Source organism: Pseudophryne corroboree, chromosome 11 (genome assembly GCF_028390025.1).
Source record: "Pseudophryne corroboree isolate aPseCor3 chromosome 11, aPseCor3.hap2, whole genome shotgun sequence".
NCBI lineage: Eukaryota > Metazoa > Chordata > Amphibia > Anura > Myobatrachidae > Pseudophryne > Pseudophryne corroboree.
Genome location: NC_086454.1, coordinates 114685986 through 114710437, shown reverse-complemented (window position 1 = coordinate 114710437; position 24452 = coordinate 114685986). Strand labels below are relative to the sequence as shown.

General features: G+C 45.9%; 1 protein-coding gene across 1 annotated transcript in view; it reads right to left on the bottom strand.

Moving 5' to 3' along the window:
* Positions 1-24452, bottom strand: part of LOC134968664 (mucin-5AC-like) — a 509092-nt gene that overhangs the window by 391787 nt on the left and 92853 nt on the right. The window contains exon 6 of the mRNA XM_063944186.1: positions 3248-3503. Within this exon, the coding sequence (XP_063800256.1) occupies positions 3248-3503 (256 nt within the window). The remainder of the gene's footprint in view (positions 1-3247; positions 3504-24452) is intronic.

The window sequence follows — 24452 nt, the reverse complement described above, 5'->3', positions numbered from 1 at the left end:
TATCCCCCAGTGCCAGATAGAAATGCCCTCCCCAGTGCCAGATATCCCCCAGTGCCAGGTATAACATGCCTCCCCCCTTCCCCCGCTCATCGCTGCCGCTGGCCGCTGCCGTCCTGTGTGAGGGAAGGAGAGCGCAGCCTGTGCCTCTCCTTCCCCTCAGTCTCCGGCGGGTGTCTCACAGTTTAATTCAGCGCCGATCCGTGAGCCAATCAGAGCTCGCACCGCGAGCTCTGATTGGCTCACGGATCGGCGCTGAATTAAACTATGACACCCGCCGGAGACTGAGGGGAAGGAGAGGCACAGGCTGCGCTCTCCTTCCCTCACATCAGCGGCGGTGCGAGGAGCGGCGGCCCGTCGGTGTGGGTACGGCGTACCCACGGCTAAATTCTTACGAGTACGCCGTACCCACCCGTACCCGCCCACCTGCACCACTGGGTCAACCCCTCACAAGATGTTTAACTCATTCCTTTCCTATGCTGTCAATTCTCTCTCCATCTGTAGTTGCATCTGGGGTGGCTTAGGAGAGAGGAGACTGCCCATGTGCAGCCTCCATACGGGTCTCCCTTCCCCTGACTGGTACAGCTGCCAAGTAGACTCTGCTACTATGCAAGAGTCTGCTGTGCCCACACTATGTTACTGGTGATTTATCTACCGCATATGTGCAACTCTGTGGGAAAATGGTGGCCATGCCATTTTCCCAGTGATTCCTGCAAAGCCGATACTGACAGATACAGTAAATGTAATGTGTGTGCAGGGAGTGTGGTATGAGCCCCCTTGGACAAAGGGGCCATGGGGGTCATTCCGAGATGATCGTAGCTGTGCTAAATTTAGCACAGCTAGGATCATTCACACTGACATGAGGGGGACGCCCATGTCGGTGTGAATGATCCGACCCTGACCCGAGTTCTGACCCGACCGCACCGCTGCGATAAACTGCAGCGTGCGATCAGGTCAGAATGACCCCCTATGTTCCACACACACACTGGACACAATGGACATTATAGATACAATATGCCCATGTGGTTGCCAATTTCTATACCTGTGAATAGAGAAATCAAAGCACCTTAGTCCTTTATCTTTTAAAATGTATTATCGTCTAAAAATTGAAGTGATACTGTACCGATGTGTTCACCATAGGCACATGGGTGTGATACAGAAGATAGACATTAAAAAGATACTGTAAGCAGTCATTAGGTCTACACTATAGAGTTGACAGTCAAAAGGTCAACAGGGTCAAAAGGTCAACAGGGCCAAAGGTCGACATGGTCAAAAAGGTCGACACAACAAAATTGGTTGTTATTTTGTGTTTTCAAACATTTTTACCCTAATTTGTTGAAATGCATCCCCTTGTGGGCTCGCTTCACTCACCACATTTTGGGTTCGGTGGCTCACTCTGCTCCACTTCATTTGCCACAAGGTTATTAAAGGTATTAGCTTGTGACATGAATAGTAAATTTGTTGAAATACGTACCCTCATGGGCTTGCTACACTCGCCCCGCTCTGCTCCACTTTGCGAGCCACAAGGTTACTAAAGGTAATAGTTTATGACGTGGATAGTAAATGCAGCAAAAGTTGTAAAAACATGAAAAAACCCTAAAAATCATGGCAACCATATGGGTGTCAACCTTTTTTGTGTCTGTATTTTGACCCTGTCAACTTTTTGACTGTCGACCTTTTGACCCTGTCAACATTTTGACCCTGTCGACCTTTTGACAGTTGACCCTATGGTGTCGACCTATTGACTGTCAACATCTTAACTGTCTATCTATCAACCACCTCCCATGTTTATTTATAATGGGTAACCCTGCACCCAGATTATACTTAGCATGTTGCAGCAAACTCGGTCCCTCCTCTTCCGCCATCTTCCCAATTACATCTTCAGGAAGATGACAATTTGCAGTGAAAGCAAAGACTTTGGCACTGTGCCAGAGATTTTGCTCTCTTGTGCACATGCTCAATTTTCACAAATATCACTGGGGAGATAGCGCAGCGGAGGAGGAGGGACCTATTTTCTGAAACAAGGTAAGATGCAGATGGGATGGGAATAATCTGCCCAGAAAAAGCCCCCCTGCGCACTTTCCACCTCGGGCATTAATACTCCCCTGTTGTTTACATGCTCCTATTCTCAAATAGCGCCAAATAGCCTAATTTGTCACTCTAGACTTTGCAACTAAGCCATCCTAACCATGCATTCTACTATACAGTTTTGTATTGATTTTGCGTCTTATTCACATCACTAATCCAACAAAGGTACAATGCACGAGTAACCTGGACACTAGCACTGGCATTGTACGCACCAATTTTGTGTGACCCGGGAGCTAACCTGGGTAAGAAGGCAAAAGAATGAGGGCTGACAAGAGTGAACCGCGGCAGGCATCATTGTACTTTATCTGCAATTTTATACCAAGTCCACTAATCCTAAATGCCATGGACACTACAACCCCTTTTACATGCAGCTACGAGGCATCAAAGACATTTACTTCAGAATGAATGGACTGGTTCATGTTAGTAAGTAAAGCAAAAAAAACAAACAAGTAACGTTTTGCAATGCAAGGGGAGCAAATACATTTATATTTTTTTCTGTGCAGGGTAAATACTGGCTGCTTTTGCATGTAGCCCACAAATGTTCAACAGCTTTATTTTTACACCGCAATTTAGATTTCTATTTGAACACGTCACCCAAATCTAAATCTCTCTGCACATGTTACAGCTGCCCCACCTGCAGTGAACCATGGTTTTTTCCAGTTACTTGCTTTTTTGCTTTACTTACAAACAGGGCCGGACTGCTCATCTGGCACTTCTCGCAAATGCCAGAAGGGCCGATGGGCTGGTGGGCCGTTGCAGTCAACAGAGTCGGGAAGGCTGCGCGCAACTTCCGGCTCTATGGCTATTAGGTGCAGTATCTGCATTCAGTGACATAGAACATGCAGGCAGTGTGGTGGTCACCCCCTACCTCTCCTTAAGTACTGTCCTCCTACCCTTTGAGTTCCCCAGCATGTAAATCACTTAAGAAACTTCCCCTCCAGACTATGTGTGGGAAGATATTTATGGGAGCTGATAAAGAAATGATATTGGAATGGAGAGGAATAAGTTAATGAAGGCTCCTAGGGGGGAATTAAACCATGAGGAAATTGTTTAATAGGGGGTTAATTCATGGTGTGTGGTTGTGTGTATGGAGGGGGGAGTTGTGATGAGCCTGATCCGGGTGCCATGGCTCGACGCTACCCCTATACGTGTCAGTACTCACCACAAAACTCCATCTTTGTTTGTAGTTTGTCCTGCAGGTATTTCAATCCCATCATAGTAACATGGGCAGGCAGAAGCTGGAACACATATGCCACCATCATTCATATAGTATCCTTGCTCACATGTGCAGCCAGGCAGTGGATCAAAGTAGATTTGGTAGGTGATGTCCAGTTCACTAAGAGAGCGACAGGTGGGTGGGTATGAATTTATCATGTAGCTAAAGATCTGGCTTTCGGGACAGAGGGTTGTATACTTGCCTGTAAAAACAGAAAGTGAACAATAAATGTGGGTTACCATATGTTAAAGTGATGTATAAGAGCAAGGTTGTATGCAATTTCTATTTTTTAAACTAATATTTAGGCCCACATTTATTAGGCTCTGATTTGCTAGCCTATAATTAGGGATCAAGCAAAGCAACCTGGTTTTACCTTAGAACTACTGTAATTGCCTCTTCAAATCTAGCAGCTACAGTATATTGCCAGAATCACCTCGGGAACATCTAATAAAATGTGGGCCTTTAAATATATATTTTTCTTGCTTGAGGTAAAATGTATTCATCAAGAAATTATAAAAATTATTCTTTTTAATTTATTTGTTATTCACCCCTTTTTAGGTTTTAACTTGTAAAAACGACAGTGATTTTTGGCAATGCATTAATAACACAATGAGTATTGAACTTGTGTTTATTGAAAATATCAAGGTTAAGTTTTTTGTTTTTTTTTGCATTTATAGGTATATTTACTATATGTAGGTCTTTACTTGCTATCAAATTTGAGAGAGAACTATTACTTTGTGGGTATCACAGAGGAAAACAGACTAACATAAATACACTATTGTATATATTTTATATTTTGCTGTATGATTATAGCAACTCCAGATATAAACCACACATACTTATAGTTTGCTTAGTCCTCATACATGGGCATAAAATTGCAATGTATTAAAATGTACAATGCAATGGCGGAACTAGCAGCGGTGCAGCCGGTGCATTGCGAAGTGATGGGGCCCACAGCAGGTGTCACACGGACTCATTGTATGTTGCCGTTAGTGGTGCGCCGCTCCCCAGTAAATTACAATAATCCACTGCTGCTGACTCGGGAGTCTATACACTGTTGCTGTGAGTGTGACTAAGGGGTATATTCAATAAGAGTCGGATCCATTCCAACATGCAGTTGTCGGAATGGATCCGACAACCCCTATTCAATGGACAGCCATATCCGACTGTCTGATTTGGCAGTACACAGGGTCCTGTGCTGCCGCTGCTGTCAGCGGTTGCGGATGCACTGACAGCAGCGGCCAGGGTGGGTATTAACGGCGGTGGGCGTGAGCGGGACGGTGGCGGGGGGCGCAGAGATCGGCGGTCGGCGGGAGGAGCTGGCTGTGGGGGGACATGTCTGCGGCGGCGAGGGGAGGCGCTGCAGGGAAAGAGGTGCCTGTGGGAGGCTGGGGGAGCTGAGATCGGTGGCCGGTGGGAGGAGCTGGTTGCGGGTGTACATGTCTGCAGTGGCGTGGGGAGGCGCTGCAGGTAGAGCGGTACCTGGTCGAGGGACGGACAAGCACCTCTCTCCCTGCAGCGCCTCTCCCCCCGCCGCAGACATGTCCCCCCGCAGCCAGCTCCTTCTGCTGGCCGCCGATCTCAGCTCCCCCAGCCGCCCGCAGCACTGCTCATCTCCTCACCTCAATCCAACTTTTTTTCAAGTAGGATTGAGTTTGTCGGAAAGGGGGCCAAAACCTGTCGGATTTGGCCCCATTTCCGACAGAAGCATGCGGATCGGCAGGAATTCCCGACTTGTCGGAAAAAACAAACCCCTATTGAACAGGTCGGAACCCCTTCCGACCTATTTCTGTCGGAAGCTGCCGTCTTTCCGACAAGACGGCAGCTTCCTTCAGTTATTGAATACACCCCTAAGTGTTTGCGGTCCGGGGTGGCAGGAAGGGGAGAAGGGGCGGCTCTCTTTACTCAGCTCCCCCCCTTTCCTCTAATCCAACTTCCTCTGTGAGGATGTGTGAAAGGCTGTCGTTGATGATGATTTCACTGACTGTCCCTGGCGTTAAGAAGAGAAGATTTCCCTTCACACTCCATAGTTCTGGGCCAAGGTAAATGAATTAATGTATGTAACATACTTATCAAGCTCTCCTTGTCACCCTATCCCAGTCATCCACTGCCTCTCAGTCAGCCTTTTCCTGTCACCTGCTTATTATAACTGTTACCCACTCCCTGTTACCCTATCCCAGTCACCCACTGCATCTCAGTCATCCTATACTTGTCACCCTCTTCTTGTCACCCTATCCCAGTCACCCAGTGCCTCTCAGTCAGCCTATTTCTGTCACTTACTCCCTGTCACCCTATCCCAGTCACCCACTATCTCTCAGTCAGCTTATTCCTGTCACACACTCCTCCATCCCAGTCACCTACTGCCTGTCAGTCAGCCTGTTCCTGTATCCCACTGATTATACATGTCCCCCTCTCCCTGTCACCCTATCCCAGTCACTCACTGTCTCTTAGTCAGCCTATTCCTGTCACCCACTGATTATACCTGTCACCCGCTCCCTGTTACCCTATACCAGCCTATTCCTGTCAATCACTGATTTTATCTGTCACCCTCTCGCTGTCACCCTATCTCAATCACCCAGTGCTTCTCAGTCAGCCTATTCATGTCACCCACTCCCTGTCACCCTATCCCAGTCACCCAATATCTCTCAGTCAGCTTATTCCTGTCACCCACTCACCCTATTCCAGTCACCCACTGCCTCTCAGTCAGCCTATTCCTGTCACATGGTGATTATACCTGTCACCAGGGGCAGATTAAGATGGAGAACTAGCCAGGGAAATTCATGGAAGGAGCCCTAATAGCCCCCACAGGAAAACACACACATTGCCCCCCACAGAAAACAATAAAATAAATTAGCCCCTACAGGGACAAAATAAATAAATGTATAATATAGCTTTTGATATTACAATTTGTTTCAAATTTCCCCTGCTATTTGAAAGGCTATTTATTAACATTTATGTAGCGCTAGTATATTCCATTGCACTTTCTATCAGTGGGGGTAATTCAGACCTGATCGTAGCAGCAAATTTGTTAGCAGTTGGGCAAAACCATCTGCACTGCAGGGTGGGCAGATATAACATCTAAATTGCAGTGTTGGGGCGACAACACATTTTTTTACGGTCACCTCTGTCAGTCTCCTTGGGCCTATCTTCATGGGGAGGGATGGAGCTGCTGCTCCATCCACCCCATTGTTAATCTGGCCCTGCCACTGCCTATACCTAGCACCAGAGCCGGCCCTAGGTATAGGCAAACTAGGCAATTGCCTAGGGCATCTGGTATGCCTAGGGGCATCAGCAGCTTCTGCTGATTAAAATGATATGCGGCATGCCTATATTCTGTGTGTAGCATTTCATATGCAGATACAGCCACAGTCGCACACAGTATATAGGCATGCCACATATCATTTTAATCAGCAGAAGCTGCTTGTGCATCCTAGCCACATAGCAATGCAAATAAGATGCATTTTCATAGAAAATAGGCACCTAACATTAGCAGAGCTGCCAGTTGACTCACGCTGGGAACTACATGTGTCATTATGTGTATAAGGGCACTAATAATGTGTAACATATGTGTAAGGGGCACTATGTGTGTCATTATGTGTATAAGGGCACTAATAATGTGCGGCATATGTGTAAGGCCAAATGTGCACACTGTTCTTATTTAAATTACAGTGGGTAGGAAAACAAAAAAAAGGACTGCTATGGGTAGGGGGTGATGGTGCTGGGAAAGGGGTGCATGGTCAGAGGCGGAACTAGCGGTGGTGCTAGGGGGCACCAGCCAAAATCTTGCCTAGGGCATCATATTGGTTAGGGCCGGCTCTGCCTAGCACCCTCTCTGTCACCCACTGTCTCTCCCTGTCACCTTCTGCCTATCCCTGTCACCCACTGCTGTGTTGCATATTGTGAACTTGGGGTGGGGCTGATGAGGGGGTGCCCATAGATTATTTTTGCACCTGGGTCCACCCCTCACAGGTTCCGCCACTGGTATAATGCACTTTTATACCGTAAACGACCCCAAAAAATGTTTTAAGTGAATTTGCCTGTGGGAGGATCTGTGTATGGTTTGGGCTCTGGACTGCGAACAATGGGCAAGACTGGTTGGGGCTGCAGTGAACAAAGTGGGTCATTCAGACCTGATCAGGTCAGAACTGCACATGTGTATGCACCGTAATGCGCAGGTGCATCGCCCCGTGGCGACGGGGATCGCCGGACAGCGATGGAACGAACAAAGAAAGTGATCGCACTGGCGATCGCAAGAAGATTGACAGGAAGAGGCCGTTTGTGGGTGTCACCTGACCGTTTCCAGGAAGTATTCGGAAAAACGCAGGCGTGTCCAGTCGTTTGAAGGGGGGGTTCCTGACGTCAGCTCTTGGCCGGATCATCGCACTGGAAGAGTAAGTCCTGAGCTGTGAGGAGGCCGTGCAGCTCTCTACACATGATATCGCACCCCTGCACAGTGACTACCCCCTCCCCCTGTAGGCGGCTACTACCTGATCGCAGGGATGCAAAAAAATGCACCCTAGCGATCAGGTCTGAATTAGACCCAAAGTTAGATGGCCTTATGGTGCTCTTCCTCTTTCAGTAATATCACAGGAACTAATCTTAGAGTATCAGAGCAGTATCGGGATGACGCATTAAGCTGAGAGTAACTGATATCCTGTCCTGCAATAGTAGCAGGTATTTGCTGTAGGACTTTGCAAATGTTGGGCAAGAGTGGGCTCTGCTAGGATGAGCACTCTGCTGATTGTAAATTATAATGCATGCATGTTATGGATGTGCACTCTGCAGGCTCTGAGTAATAATGCAGGCAGGTAATGGATGTGCATTCTGCAGGCTATGAGTGAAATGCACTCAGGTACGGTTATGGATCAAAGGATTGACAATCAGAAGGTCAACAATATCTAGGGTGACACCAAATGGTTGACATGCGGAAGGTCGACAGAGTCCACAGGATGACACAGAAATGGTCGACACATGAAAAGGTTGACATAAGGTTTTGATTTTTTTTGGTCAAAATTTCCCTCTCCATCTTTAACAATGGAAAGGTAAAAGCCTTGTATCTTCAACACGTTTCACGTACTCCAATGCGGCTTTTTCAAGAAGCCATTGATTAAGATCTCCATTGTTAAAGATATTCTGCAAAGCAAATCTTTTTTCCATCAGGATTAGACATCAAGGCATCTTGCTGTGGCTAACTGCCACCAACCCCATTGCAGCCACACCGCCAATCAGTGGGTTAGAGCTCCGTCCAGCGCCAACAGTGTGGGACATTGACCGCTTCCGCTTACCATCGTTCACCGCCTCAGGTGTTGCCGCTCTGTGTGGACTCTAGCAGCATCAATCAGCGGGATGCAGATCTGGTTACCGCGGTCACTGTAAGAGAACCTCCTCACCACTTACCACTGCATACCGCTCCAGGCATTCCATCGCTGTGTGCGGTCTCCGGGTACATAGACCACTGTACCCCTGCCCGGTCAGCTGCTGTTAAACACCATTGCCAGGTGCGGAACCTGGAGGTGCAGAGACCTATTGGCCACAAAGTAACACTGCCGCATGGTGAGTTCTGTGACTGGTTTACCAACATTTATTATTTACGGAGCTCTTGTACACGGTTATTACCCGCAGGTGTTGAGACTGGCTACACAGGACTGAGAGTCTCCGCCGTTTGGACAAATTCCACATGGTAATATACTATTCTTTCATGTTATATTCTTACTGGAGATGATTTGCATTGCAGGTTCCTTGTAAAGCAAATATTATTGAACTACACGTGCTGGAGAAATTTTTATAACATCAGCGTTATTTTAACTGTGTATCTCATCATCTATTGTTTATGTACTAATTGTGATTGCTTACGCCTGGGAGTTTTATTAATATTAATCTATGTGAATAAATTGTGTTTATACATTTTAAATTTGATTGTGCCCATGTATTATTAAGCGCTCATTGGAAATACTGTTTTTTGTTTTATAATCCAGATACCCCCAGATGTTTAGTATTGTGGAAAATGCACAGGATTGCATTAAGACTCAAGCTAGGAGAAGCTGAATTTAGGGGACAGGAGCTGATAAAAACAGAACTTGAGTGTGCACCATGGAATGTGCACCAGGTGGCAGATACATCAATCCAAGCAGGAAGCAGAACTGCTGATACTGAAACCAGGAACTGGTAAGATACAAGTTGTACTGGCAATGAGCAGATGGAGGTGATGGATTTAAATAGGGTGTTCTGATCAGTCATTGGTGCCTTTGGTCAGGTGGAAGCTACTCTTACTCTACAGAACTCTTCTGTGATTAGAACAAACCAGAATCAGCTGTTTAATCCAAATTATGTTTATGTTTACTATAGTGGCCAGTGGGAGTGTCCCAGCAGATGAAACAACAGCATCAGGTCCAGTAAGTGGGAGTCAGTCTTTTGCGTGACAGTCTGTACATGCACAATTTTGAGGAAGCATCTGGTTTGCTTACAGGCTTAAGTGGAGTTTTATCATTCTCAATAATACATTAGGACCTGCCTAACTTAAATAATAACATTTCACTTAATTTCTTTATTATAAAGGGCTATAGAGGGCTATGGTAATGTATGAGTATTGATACATTAAAAGCAAGCAATTGCTACTGTACCATTAGGCAAAATAAGCACCTAAAAACCCTACCTGAGTGACATAAGCGAGATAACGCTGGGTACCGAAAGAGATGACAGGACATGGAGTTTCATCTTTACTTGAGCTAAATACAGACACTGGCTACCTCACTGCACTAACTCACAAAATGGTTGTCTGGTAACATCAAGCTCAAGAGACAGGGACCACGAAAGTCCATCCTCAGTACATTTATTAAGATGTACATCCTCGCTGTTTTAGAAGAGGAAGGGACTTTACAAATTGTGTTTATGTGTGCAAGCATGCCAAAGTGTGTAGAACACTGCAGCAGGAAACAACAATAAAATAGTTCTGCAGAATTAATGTAATTGTCACTTAACAATGGTCTGGAACTTGGAATTTGGACTTGAGATCCTGTCAAGTGTTGTAAAAAAGAATGGGGTTAATTGAGAAAATTTCTCCTGGGAATCAGCTACACTATATATCCAATACATGGAGGATTTTCTGGGACCATGAAGTGGGTGTTGGATACGAAGACTCTGCATAGAGGAGTGTGGTCTCTTTCAAATAAATATCAGACTTGTCACTAAAACAATTTTTTAACATATGCTATGCTGACTAGATTGCCCTTTCAGCAAAACCTTTAGATTGTGGGTACCTTGTGCTGCTGGTCTTGTAAATAATGTCCCATTAAGACACAAATACATTGAACGCTGTACTTCCTGCTGAGGAATGTCAAGCACTTTTTCATTTTGTTGATTACCATTGCACTGGCAATTAGGCAGATAGTCTAACTCAAACCAACCAGTGCTTCTTTCCCCCCAATGAAAGATATCTGCTGCCACAATCAACCAGGGGAGTTCAGGGACCTTATGCAGTGTGAGAGACTCCCTGGTATAATGGCAGTGGAGAGCATTGCAAAGGACACGCTCTATGACAGCAGACATGGTAGGCCAGAAACCTAGAACCATAGAGGTAAGAAAGCAAGAGGAGAGTAAGAATAAGGCAAAAAGTGGTCTCTTCTCAACTAAATATAATTGCTGTGCACATCAAATTGGGCGTATTATTAAAAAGAATACATCAATGTTACTTTCTGACGAACTAATAAAGGCAGATGTAGACCCTAGAGGTACAGTCATCTTTAGAAGGGCCGAAAATCTCAAATCCAAATTGGTTACTAGTCATTATGAAAATAAAAAGGTTGTGAATACTGATACAACTTGGCTGCCACAAAAACCTAGTGGATTTCATAGGTGTGGTAAATTGGATTGCTTATCGTGTAATTATCTTCCTCGTAAAAGTATAGAATTTCAGTCATTTGTGACTAAAGAGAAATTTCAAATAAAAGAATTTATTAATTGCCTATCCACATACGTTATTTATTTATTAACGTGTGTCTGTGGTAGACAATATGTAGGTCGCACTACACGTACAATGCATGTGCGCTTTATGGAGCATAGGCGAAATATAAGGAAAAATGCACAGCATCCAGTGTCGAATCATATAACCCGGTGCTGCAAAGGGAAATTTGAAGGTATCACCATGGTAGCTATAGAACAAATCAAACAAACCAAACGGGGGGGGGGGGGAATAGGTATGGGTCATTATGTAGACGTGAGGCATACTGGATTTTCCAGTTAGACACAATGATGCCAAATGGATTAAACGACACTGTTGAACTGAATGGGGTTTAGTTGTGATTGGAATATGGGAATACACTATGAGTTATTATTCACCATTATTGCGCAGTTATCTATGTGTAAATAGGAAAATAGGGCATTAGGATTGGAGGATGTGTGTTCATTATGGTTAGTATTTATTCATTATGATATTATTGAACTAAATCTGTTGGATTAAACCTTGCAAATTTCAAAATTAGAACTAAATATTAATGTCAGTATAATTATTCTCAAAGAATTACGAAAGTACAATATATAATATATAAAATATAGGAAATTAAAATTCAGTATGTATATTTATTGACCAACAACAGGATAAAATTTCCGGTAGAATAAATTGATGAGATCTTTTGCATTTTCGATGTGTAAAGTATAAAAGGAATATCAAATGTCTGGGGATATGTTTAAACTACAATTGGTAATATGTTTTTAGAACTGTGAGATGAATTATGTATATATATAGAGGTTATTATGATGTAGGTGACTCCACTAATTGAAAATAATCCCTGTATTGTAATATCATAACGTAATTGGAACCTAGATTGAACAGCTTTTTTATTTATAAAGAGGCTTGGTTCTGATTGGGATCGCAGGTGGTGACTTGCGGTATGTAATGGGAAATCATAATGAGGTCTGGCACGCAACGCATTACGCGTGAACCAGCGAATTAGGAAGACGGAGAGACGGACCCGGCTTATAAGCCAGCTAATTATCAAGAGGCTCCATACACACTGAGGAAGCCGCCGAGGATACATGAAGGCGGAGAAACGCGTATGTGAACGAGTGAGTTTATAGCCGGCCGGCTAATTTAACTTTTCCAGGAAGCGCCTGCTATCTTCACTTTATTGTTATACTCAGCACCCGGATACCCGGACCCCAGTGCTAAGGGGGAATAAGGAGTACGCTCCCTGATCTGAGTTTACTTACATCTCAATTAGAGGCAGATGCGGCACCTGGGGCTAGAGGGAGGATTGCACTATCAGCTTGATATAACCGCATTGAGTATGTCGTTGTGCTGATATATGAACATTCTGACACCTGAACTCCCCTACATTGTATGTAGAGACTGCTGAGATACTCCGTTGCCAAAAGGAAGGATACAGTATATAAGATCTGTCCAACAAATATTGTGCTGGCACTTGTGATCTTTGGGACAGAACATAAAGAGTGACTGAGGTAACAACGTACCAATTTCTTTCCCTCACATAATTAAACGGACAGTTTACGAGTTATCCCACATTGCAGGGACGCCTGCGATGTTATAGGAGTCATAAAGGCAGTTCCTCTCAATTAGTGGAGTTCCCTCATGTGCATAAAGATTTAAATGCATGTTTTTAGGAGAAAAATTTCTCTTTGTGCAATAGATGCATATTTTGGATACATTAAATGTTTTATGTCTTGATTTGTATATTATAAAGAAATCCGGCCGGTAATTGTATAATTATATACATTTTTATATATTTTTATATTTTATTGTGGTAAAGAATAAATAGCTATAATTAAATGCTAAGCGCAGTTCCAAAGTTTTTTTGTTCTTCCTTGTTATATTTAATTGGTGGCATAAGAACTAGGCCCCAGGAACGTACGGCTAGCGTTTGATTAAAAACATTAGCGCCCAATTGTGTTCTTTTCTAGGCCAGAAAATACACTGCTCAAAAAAATAAAGGGAACACTTAAACAACACATCCTAGATCTGAATGAATGAAATATTCCTATTAAATACTTTGTTCTTTACATTGTTGAATGTGCTGACAACAAAATCACACAAAAATTATCAATGGAAATCAAATTTATTAACCCATGGAGGTCAGGATTTGGAGTCACACTCAAAATTAAAGTGGAAAAACACACTACAGGCTGATCCAACTTTGATGTAAAGTCCTTAAATCAAGTCAAAATGAGGCTCTGTAGTTTGTGTGGCCTCCACGTGCCTGTATGACCTCCATACAATGCCTGGGCATGCTCCTGATGAGGTGGCGGATGGTTTCCTGAGGGATCTCCTTCCAGACCTGGACTAAAGCATCCGCCAACTCCTGGACAGTCTGTGGTGCAACGTGGCGTTGGTGGATGGAGCGAGACATGATGTCCCAGATGTGCTCAATTGGATTCAGGTCTGGGGAACGGGCATCCATAGCATCAATGCCTTCGTCTTGCAGGAACTGCTGACACACTTCAGCCACATGAGGTCTAGCATTGTCTTGCATTAGGAGGAACCCAGGGCCAACCGCACCAGCATATGGTCTCACAAGGGGTCTGAGGATCTCATCTCGGTACCTAATGGCAGTCAGGATACCTCTGGCGAGCACATGGAGGGCTGTGCGGCCCCCCAAAGAAATGCCACCCCACCCCATTACTGACCCACTGCCAAACCGGTCATGCTGGAGGATGTTGCAGGCAGCAGAACATTCTCCTTGGCATTTCCAGACTCTGTCACGTCTGTCCCATGTGCTCAGTGAGAACCTGCTTTCTCATACGTCCTAGAGCAGAGGTTCTCAAACTCGGTCCTCGGGGGCACACACAGTGCAAGTTTTGCAGGTCTCCTCACAGAATCGCAAGTGAAATAATTAGCTCCACCTGTGGACCTTTTAAAATATGTCAGTGAGTAATTAATACACCTGTGCACCTGCTGGCTTACCAGCAGTTTGAGAACCTCTGTCCTAGAGGATGCTGGGGACACTTCAAGAACCATGGGGTATAGACGGGATCCGCAGGAGTCATGGGCACTTTTAGACTTTGAAGGGGTGTGAACTGGCTCCTCCCTCTATGCCCCTCCTTCAGACTCCAGTTTTAGAATTGTGCCCAGGCAGACTGGATGCAATTGGAGGAGCTCTACTGAGTTTCTCTGAAAATACTTTATGTTAGGTTTTTTATTTTCAGGGAGGACTGCTGGCAACAGTCTCCCTGCATCGTGGGACTTAGGGGAGAGAAGTCAGACCTACTTCTAGTGAGTTCAAAGGCTCTGCTTCTTGGCTACAGGACACCATTAGCTCCTGAGGGTTTGTAACACTAGGTACGCCTAGGGGTTCACTCCCAGAGCCCGCCGTCACCCCCCTTGTAGAGCCAGAAGACAGGTGAGTAGAAGAAGATAGAAGACATCAGTGATGGCTTCTGAGGTACCACACAGCGATCGCGCTGCGTGCCATGCTCCCACACACAGCGGCACTACAGGGTGCAGGATGCGGGGGGGCGGGGCACCCTGGGCAGCATAAAAACTCCTCATTAAGGCTGGCAAAGTGGATAATAAGTGCCTAGGCACAAAATCCTAGCCCCCGCCAGTGTAATTATGTTAAAAATAGCGGGGCTGAAGCGCGCCATTAAGGGGGCGGAGCTTAGCCCTCACAGCTCTCATCAGCGCCATTTTCTCTTCACAGAGCTGCAGAGACGCTGGTCCTTCCTTAACACTGCTGTACAAGTAACATGGTGCAAAACGGGGGGGCACAGTTAATTTGGTGCAAATATCAGTATTATTACAGCGCTACAGGTCTGAGGCTTTGTATTAACGTTTCAGAACCGGGATTGAGCACTGGGTTGTGAGCTGGCAAACTCCCTCTGTGTTTCTCTGACAGGCTCTACTGTGGGTCTGTCCCCTTTTTGCCCACTGTGTCTGTGGGTGTCAGTACGCGTGTGTCGGCATGTCTGAGGCGGAGTGCTCTTCCCAGGAGAAGACTGTGTTAGGGACAGAAATGGCTGTGGGAGTGACCCTGTCGGCACCGCCGACTCCTGATTGGGTAAATGTGTTGAATGCCTTGAATGCTAATGTGGCTCTTATTAATAAGAGATTAGATAGATCTGAATCTCAGAACCAGGCATGGAAGAAATCTGTGGAGGATGTGTTATCACAGGTCCAGACCCCCTCGGGGTCACAGAAACGTTCCTTTGCTCAGTTGGCAGACACAGATACGGACACTGACTCCAGTGTCGACTATAGTGATGCCAGATTAGACCCAAAATTGGCAAAGAACATTCAGTACATGATTGTGGCAATAAAAGACGTGTTACATATCACTGAAGACCCTGTGGTTCCTGATACTAGGGTCTGTATGTATAAGGGAAAGCCTGAGATAACGTTTACTCCCTCTCATGAACTGAATACTCTTTTTGAAAAAATGTGGGAAAATCCTGACAAACAGTTTCTGATTCCCAAAAGGATTCAGGTGGCGTATCTGTTCCCCTCGGGGGATAGAGAAAAGTGGGAGTCATCCCCCATTGTGGACAAGGCTCTATCTCGGTTGTCTAAAAAGGTTGCTTTACCGTCTCCTGACACGGCAGCCCTTAAGGATCCTGCGGATCGTAGACAGGAAAATATGTTAAAATCCATTTACGTCACCGCGGGTACACTGCTCAGACCAACCATTGCATCGGCGTGGGTGAATAGTGCTATCGAAAAGTGGGCAGAAAACTTGTCATCTGATATAGATACCCTAGATAGGGATAGCATCCTGTTAACTCTGGGTTATATCAGGGACGCTGCGGCCTACCTAAAGGAGGCGGCGAGAGATATTGGCATTTTTGGATCAAAATACAAAAAAGGCCGAGGTTATTCCTTCCTTGCTAGTAGGGGAAGAGGAAAAGGTAAAATTTCTCCGGCTGTGGCAGGTTACCAGGAGCAGAAGTCCTCCCTGGCTTCTGCCAAATCCACTGCATGACGCTGGGGCTCCTCTGCAGGAGTCCGCACCGGTGGCGGCATGTCTCAAGCTCTTCAGTCAATTCTGGGCTCGTTCGGCCCTGGACCCATGGGTTTTAGAAATAGTGGTGGAGTTTCAAGACATTCCCCCTCACCGATTTTTTTTAAATCGGCCTTACCAGCTTCTCTTCCTGACAGGAAGGTTGTATGCGATGCAATACAAAAGTTGTGTCTAAATCAAGTCATTATCAGGGTTCCCCCGTCTCAACAGGGAGAAGGCTTTTATTCAAGCCTGTTTGTGGTCCCGAAGCCGGACGGTTCGGTCAGACCAATTCTGAACCTAAAGTCCCTCAATCTTTACCTAAGAAAATTCAAATTCAAGATGGAATCTCTCCGAGCAGTGATCTCCAGTCTGGAGGAAGGGGATTTCATGGTGTCGGTCGACATAAAGGATGCCTACTTACACATTCCATATTTCCTCCGCATCATGCTTACCTGAGGTTTGCTATTCAGAATTGTCATTACCAATTTCAGACGTTGCCGCTTGGTCTGTCCACGGCTCTGAGGATTTTCACCAAGGTAATGGCGGAAATGATGGTTCTCCTTCGCATGCAAGGAGTCACAATTATCCCTTATTCGGACGATCTCCTGATAAAGGCGAGATCCAAAGCCAAGCTGGTGCAGGACATTACGCTCTCCCTGACAGTTCTACAACAACATGGTTGGATCCTAAACTTGCCGAAGTCACAGTTAAATCCGACGAAATGGCTGTCGTTTTTAGGAATGATTCTGGACACAGAATTACAGAGAGTTTTTCTTCCAGAAGAGAAGGCTCTGGAAATTCAGAGTTTGGTCAAACAAATTCTGAAACCGACGAGAGTGTCAATTAGAGATGAGCGCCTGAAATTTTTCGGGTTTTGTGTTTTGGTTTTGGGTTCGGTTCCGCGGCCGTGTTTTGGGTTCGAACGCGTTTTAGCAAAACCTCACCGAATTTTTTTTGTCGGATTCGGGTGTGTTTTGGATTCGGGTGTTTTTTTCAAAAAACACTAAAAAACAGCTTAAATCATAGAATTTGGGGGTCATTTTGATCCCAAAGTATTATTAACCTCAAAAACCATAATTTACACTCATTTTCAGTCTATTCTGAATACCTCACACCTCACAATATTATTTTTAGTCCTAAAATTTGCACCGAGGTCGCTGTGTGAGTAAGATAAGCGACCCTAGTGGCCGACACAAACACCGGGCCCATCTAGGAGTGGCACTGCAGTGTCACGCAGGATGTCCCTTCCAAAAAACCCTCCCCAAACAGCACATGACGCAAAGAAAAAAAGAGGCGCAATGAGGTAGCTGTGTGAGTAAGATTAGCGACCCTAGTGGCCGACACAAACACCGGGCCCATCTAGGAGTGGCACTGCAGTGTCACGCAGGATGTCCCTTCCAAAAAACCCTCCCCAAACAGCACATGACGCAAAGAAAAAAAGAGGCGCAATGAGGTAGCTGACTGTGTGAGTAAGATTAGCGACCCTAGTGGCCGACACAAACACCGGGCCCATCTAGGAGTGGCACTGCAGTGTCACGCAGGACGTCCCTTCCAAAAAACCCTCCCCAATCAGCACATGATGCAAAGAAAAAGAAAAGAAAAAAGAGGTGCAAGATGGAATTGTCCTTGGGCCCTCCCACCCACCCTTATGTTGTATAAACAAAACAGGACATGCACACTTTAACCAACCCATCATTTCAGTGACAGGGTCTGCCACACGACTGTGACTGATATGACGGGTTGGTTTGGACCCCCCCAAAAAAGAAGCAATTAATCTCTCCTTGCACAAACTGGCTCTACAGAGGCAAGATGTCCACCTCATCTTCACCCTCCGATATATCACCGTGTACATCCCCCTCCTCACAGATTATCAATTCGTCCCCACTGGAATCCACCATCTCAGCTCCCTGTGTACTTTGTGGAGGCAATTGCTGCTGGTCAATGTCTCCGCGGAGGAATTGATTATAATTCATTTTAATGAACATCATCTTCTCCACATTTTCTGGATGTAACCTCGTACGCCGATTGCTGACAAGGTGAGCGGCGGCACTAAACACTCTTTCGGAGTACACACTTGTGGGAGGGCAACTTAGGTAGAATAAAGCCAGTTTGTGCAAGGGCCTCCAAATTGCCTCTTTTTCCTGCCAGTATAAGTACGGACTGTGTGACGTGCCTACTTGGATGCGGTCACTCATATAATCCTCCACCATTCTATCAATGTTGAGAGAATCATATGCAGTGACAGTAGACGACATGTCCGTAATCGTTGTCAGGTCCTTCAGTCCGGACCAGATGTCAGCATCAGCAGTCGCTCCAGACTGCCCTGCATCACCGCCAGCGGGTGGGCTCGGAATTCTGAGCCTTTTCCTCGCACCCCCAGTTGCGGGAGAATGTGAAGGAGGAGATGTTGACAGGTCGCGTTCCGCTTGACTTGACAATTTTGTCACCAGCAGGTCTTTCAACCCCAGCAGACCTGTGTCTGCCGGAAAGAGAGATCCAAGGTAGGCTTTAAATCTAGGATCGAGCACGGTGGCCAAAATGTAGTGCTCTGATTTCAACAGATTGACCACCCGTGAATCCTTGTTAAGCGAATTAAGGGCTGCATCCACAAGTCCCACATGCCTAGCGGAATCGCTCCCTTTTAGCTCCTTCTTCAATGCCTCCAGCTTCTTCTGCAAAAGCCTGATGAGGGGAATGACCTGACTCAGGCTGGCAGTGTCTGAACTGACTTCACGTGTGGAAAGTTCAAAGGGCATCAGAACCTTGCACAACGTTGAAATCATTCTCCACTGCACTTGAGACAGGTGCATTCCACCTACTATATCGTGCTCAATTGTATAGGCTTGAATGGCCTTTTGCTGCTCCTCCAACCTCTGAAGCATATAGAGGGTTGAATTCCACCTCGTTACCACTTCTTGCTTCAGATGATGGCAGGGCAGGTTCAGTAGTTTTTGGTGGTGCTCCAGTCTTCTGTACGTGGTGCCTGTACGCCGAAAGTGTCCCGCAATTTTTCTGGCCACCGACAGCATCTCTTGCACGCCCCTGTCGTTTTTTAAAAAATTCTGCACCACCAAATTCAAGGTATGTGCAAAACATGGGACGTGCTGGAATTTGCCCATATTTAATGCACACACAATATTGCTGGCGTTGTCCGATGCCACAAATCCACAGGAGAGTCCAATTGGGGTAAGCCATTCCGCGATGATCTTCCTCAGTTGCCGTAAGAGGTTTTCAGCTGTGTGCGTATTCTGGAAAGCGGTGATACAAAGCGTAGCCTGCCTAGGAAAGAGTTGGCGTTTGCGAGATGCTGCTACTGGTGCCGCCGCTGCTGTTCTTGCGGCGGGAGTCCATACATCTACCCAGTGGGCTGTCACAGTCATATAGTCCTGACCCTGCCCTGCTCCACTTGTCCACATGTCCGTGGTTAAGTGGACATTGGGTACAACTGCATTTTTTAGGACACTGGTGAGTCTTTTTCTGACGTCCGTGTACATTCTCGGTATCGCCTGCCTAGAGAAGTGGAACCTAGATGGTATTTGGTAACGGGGGCACACTGCCTCAATAAATTGTCTAGTTCCCTGTGAACTAACGGCGGATACCGGACGCACGTCTAACACCAACATAGTTGTCAAGGACTCAGTTATCCGCTTTGCAGTAGGATGACTGCTGTGATATTTCATCTTCCTCGCAAAGGACTGTTGAACAGTCAATTGCTTACTGGAAGTAGTACAAGTGGGCTTACGACTTCCCCTCTGGGATGACCATCGACTCCCAGCGGCAACAACAGCAGCGCCAGCAGCAGTAGGCGTTACACGCAAGGATGCATCGGAGGAATCCCAGGCAGGAGAGGACTCGTCAGAATTGCCAGTGACATGGCCTGCAGGACTATTGGCATTCCTGGGGAAGGAGGAAATTGACACTGAGGGAGTTGGTGGGGTGGTTTGCGTGAGCTTGGTTACAAGAGGAAGGGATTTACTGGTCAGTGGACTGCTTCCGCTGTCACCCAAAGTTTTTGAACTTGTCACTGACTTATTATGAATGCGCTGCAGGTGACGTATAAGGGAGGATGTTCCGAGGTGGTTAACGTCCTTACCCCTACTTATTACAGCTTGACAAAGGGAACACACGGCTTGACACCTGTTGTCCGCATTTCTGGTGAAATACCTCCACACCGAAGAGCTGATTTTTTTGGTATTTTCACCTGGCATGTCAACGGCCATATTCCTCCCACGGACAACAGGTGTCTCCCCGGGTGCCTGACTTAAACAAACCACCTCACCATCAGAATCCTCCTGGTCAATTTCCTCCCCAGCGCCAGCAACACCCATATCCTCCTCATCCTGGTGTACTTCAACACTGACATCTTCAATCTGACTATCAGGAACTGGACTGCGGGTGCTCCTTCCAGCACTTGCAGGGGGCGTGCAAATGGTGGAAGGCGCATGCTCTTCACGTCCAGTGTTGGGAAGGTCAGGCATCGCAACCGACACAATTGGACTCTCCTTGTGGATTTGGGATTTCAAAGAACGCACAGTTCTTTGCGGTGCTTTTGCCAGCTTGAGTCTTTTCAGTTTTCTAGCGAGAGGCTGAGTGCTTCCATCCTCATGTGAAGCTGAACCACTAGCCATGAACATAGGCCAGGGCCTCAGCCGTTCCTTGCCACTCCGTGTGGTAAATGGCATATTGGCAAGTTTACGCTTCTCCTCCGACAATTTTATTTTATGTTTTGGAGTCCTTTTTTTACTGATATTTGGTGTTTTGGATTTGACATGCTCTGTACTATGACATTGGGCATCGGCCTTGGCAGACGACGTTGCTGGCATTTCATTGTCTCGGCCATGACTAGTGGCAGCAGCTTCAGCACGAGGTGGAAGTGGATCTTGATCTTTCCCTAATTTTGGAACCTCAACATTTTTGTTCTCCATATTTTAATAGGCACAACTAAAAGGCACCTCAGGTAAACAATGGAGATGGATGGATTGGATACTAGTATACAATTATGGACGGGCTGCCGAGTGCCGACACAGAGGTAGCCACAGCCGTGAACTACCGCACTGTACTGTGTCTGCTGCTAATATATAGACTGGTTGATAAAGAGATAGTATACTCGTAACTAGTATGTATGTATAAAGAAAGAAAAAAAAACCACGGTTAGGTGGTATATACAATTATGGACGGGCTGCCGAGTGCCGACACAGAGGTAGCCACAGCCGTGAACTACCGCACTGTACTGTGTCTGCTGCTAATATATAGACTGGTTGATAAAGAGATAGTATACTCGTAACTAGTATGTATGTATAAAGAAAGAAAAAAAAAACACGGTTAGGTGGTATATACAATTATGGACGGGCTGCCGAGTGCCGACACAGAGGTAGCCACAGCCGTGAACTACCGCACTGTACTGTGTCTGCTGCTAATATAGACTGGTTGATAAAGAGATAGTATACTCGTAACTAGTATGTATGTATAAAGAAAGAAAAAAAAACCACGGTTAGGTGGTATATACAATTATGGACGGGCTGCCGAGTGCCGACACAGAGGTAGCCACAGCCGTGAACTACCGCACTGTACTGTGTCTGCTGCTAATATATAGACTGGTTGATAAAGAGATAGTATACTCGTAACTAGTATGTATGTATAAAGAAAGAAAAAAAAACCACGGTTAGGTGGTATATACAATTATGGACGGGCTGCCGAGTGCCGACACAGAGGTAGCCACAGCCGTGAACTACCGCACTGTACTGTGTCTGCTGCTAATATATAGACTGGTTGATAAAGAGATAGTATACTCGTAACTAGTATGTATGTATAAAGAAAGAAAAAAAAACCACGGTTAGGTGGTATATACAATTATGGACGGGCTGCCGAGTGCCGACACAGAGGTAGCCACAGCCGTGAACTACCGCACTGTACTGTGTCTGCTGCTAATATATAGACTGGTTGATAAAGAGATAGTATACTCGTAACTAGTATGTATGTATAAAGAAAGAAAAAAAAACCACGGTTAGGTGGTATATACAATTATGGACGGGCTGCCGAGTGCCGACACAGAGGTAGCCACAGCCGTGAACTACCGCACTGTACTGTGTCTGCTGCTAATATATAGACTGGTTGATAAAGAGATAGTATACTCGTAACTAGTATGTATGTATAAAGAAAGAAAAAAAAACCACGGTTAGGTGGTATATACAATTATGGACGGGCTGCCGAGTGCCGACACAGAGGTAGCCACAGCCGTGAACTACCGCACTGTACTGTGTCTGCTGCTAATATATAGACTGGTTGATAAAGAGATAGTATACTCGTAACTAGTATGTATGTATAAAGAAAGAAAAAAAAACCACGGTTAGGTGGTATATACAATTATGGACGGGCTGCCGAGTGCCGACACAGAGGTAGCCACAGCCGTGAACTACCGCACTGTACTGTGTCTGCTGCTAATATAGACTGGTTGATAAAGAGATAGTATACTCGTAACTAGTATGTATGTATAAAGAAAGAAAAAAAAAACACGGTTAGGTGGTATATACAATTATGGACGGGCTGCCGAGTGCCGACACAGAGGTAGCCACAGCCGTGAACTACCGCACTGTACTGTGTCTGCTGCTAATATAGACTGGTTGATAAAGAGATAGTATACTACTAATATTATATATACTGGTGGTCAGGTCACTGGTCACTAGTCACACTGGCAGTGGCACTCCTGCAGCAAAAGTGTGCACTGTTTAATTTTAATATAATATTATGTACTCCTGGCTCCTGCTATAACCTATAACTGGCACTGCAGTAGTGCTCCCCAGTCTCCCCCACAATTATAAGCTGTGTGAGCTGAGCAGTCAGACAGATATATAATATATATAGATGATGCAGCACACTGGCCTGAGCCTGAGCAGTGCACACAGATATGGTATGTGACTGACTGAGTCACTGTGTGTATCGCTTTTTTCAGGCAGAGAACGGATATATTAAATAAACTGCACTGTGTGTCTGGTGGTCACTCACTATATAATATATTATGTACTCCTGGCTCCTGCTATAACCTATAACTGGCACTGCAGTAGTGCTCCCCAGTCTCCCCCACAATTATAAGCTGTGTGAGCTGAGCAGTCAGACAGATATATATAATATTATATATAGATAATAGATGATGCAGCACACTGGCCTGAGCCTGAGCAGTGCACACAGATATGGTATGTGACTGAGTCACTGTGTGCTGTGTATCGCTTTTTTCAGGCAGAGAACGGATTATAAATAAAACTGGTGGTCACTATCAGCAAAACTCTGCACTGTACTGAGTACTCCTAATGCTCCCCAAAATTAGTAAATCAAGTGTCTCTCTAATCTATTCTAAACGGAGAGGACGCCAGCCACGTCCTCTCCCTATCAATCTCAATGCACGTGTGAAAATGGCGGCGACGCGCGGCTCCTTATATAGAATCCGAGTCTCGCGATAGAATCCGAGCCTCGCGAGAATCCGACAGCGTCATGATGACGTTCGGGGCGCGCTCGGGTTAACCGAGCAAGGCGGGAAGATCCGAGTCGCTCGGACCCGTGAAAAAAAACATGAAGTTCTGGCGGGTTCGGATTCAGAGAAACCGAACCCGCTCATCTCTAGTGTCAATCCATCAATTCACTCGATTGCTGGGAAAGATGGTGGCAGCCTACGAGGCCATTCAATTTTGCAGATTCCATGCCAGAGTGTTTCAGTGGGACCTGTTGGACAAGTGGTCCGGATCCCATCTGCACATGCACCGGAAAATAATCCTGTCCTCCATGACCAGAATCTCACTCCTGTGGTGGCTGCACAGCTCTCACCTCCTAGAGGGACGCAGGTTTGGGATCCAGGACTGGATCCTAGGGACCACGGATGCGAGTCTCTGAGGCAGGGGAGCAGTCACATGGGGGGAAAACTTCCAGGGAAGATGGTCAAGCCAGGAAGTTTTGTCTACACATAAACGTTCTAGAGTTAAGAGCCATTTACAACGGCCTTCTTCAAGCGGAACGTCTCCTTCGCAACCTACCCGTACTGATCCAGTTGGACAATATAACAGCAGTAGCGCACATAAACTGCCAGGGCGGAACAAAGAGCAGAGTGGCAATGGCAGAGGCCACAAAAGTTCTCCGCTGGGCGGAAAGACATACAAGCGCTCTGTCAGCAATCTTCATTCCAGGAGTAGACAACTGGGAAGCAGACTTCCTCAGCAGAC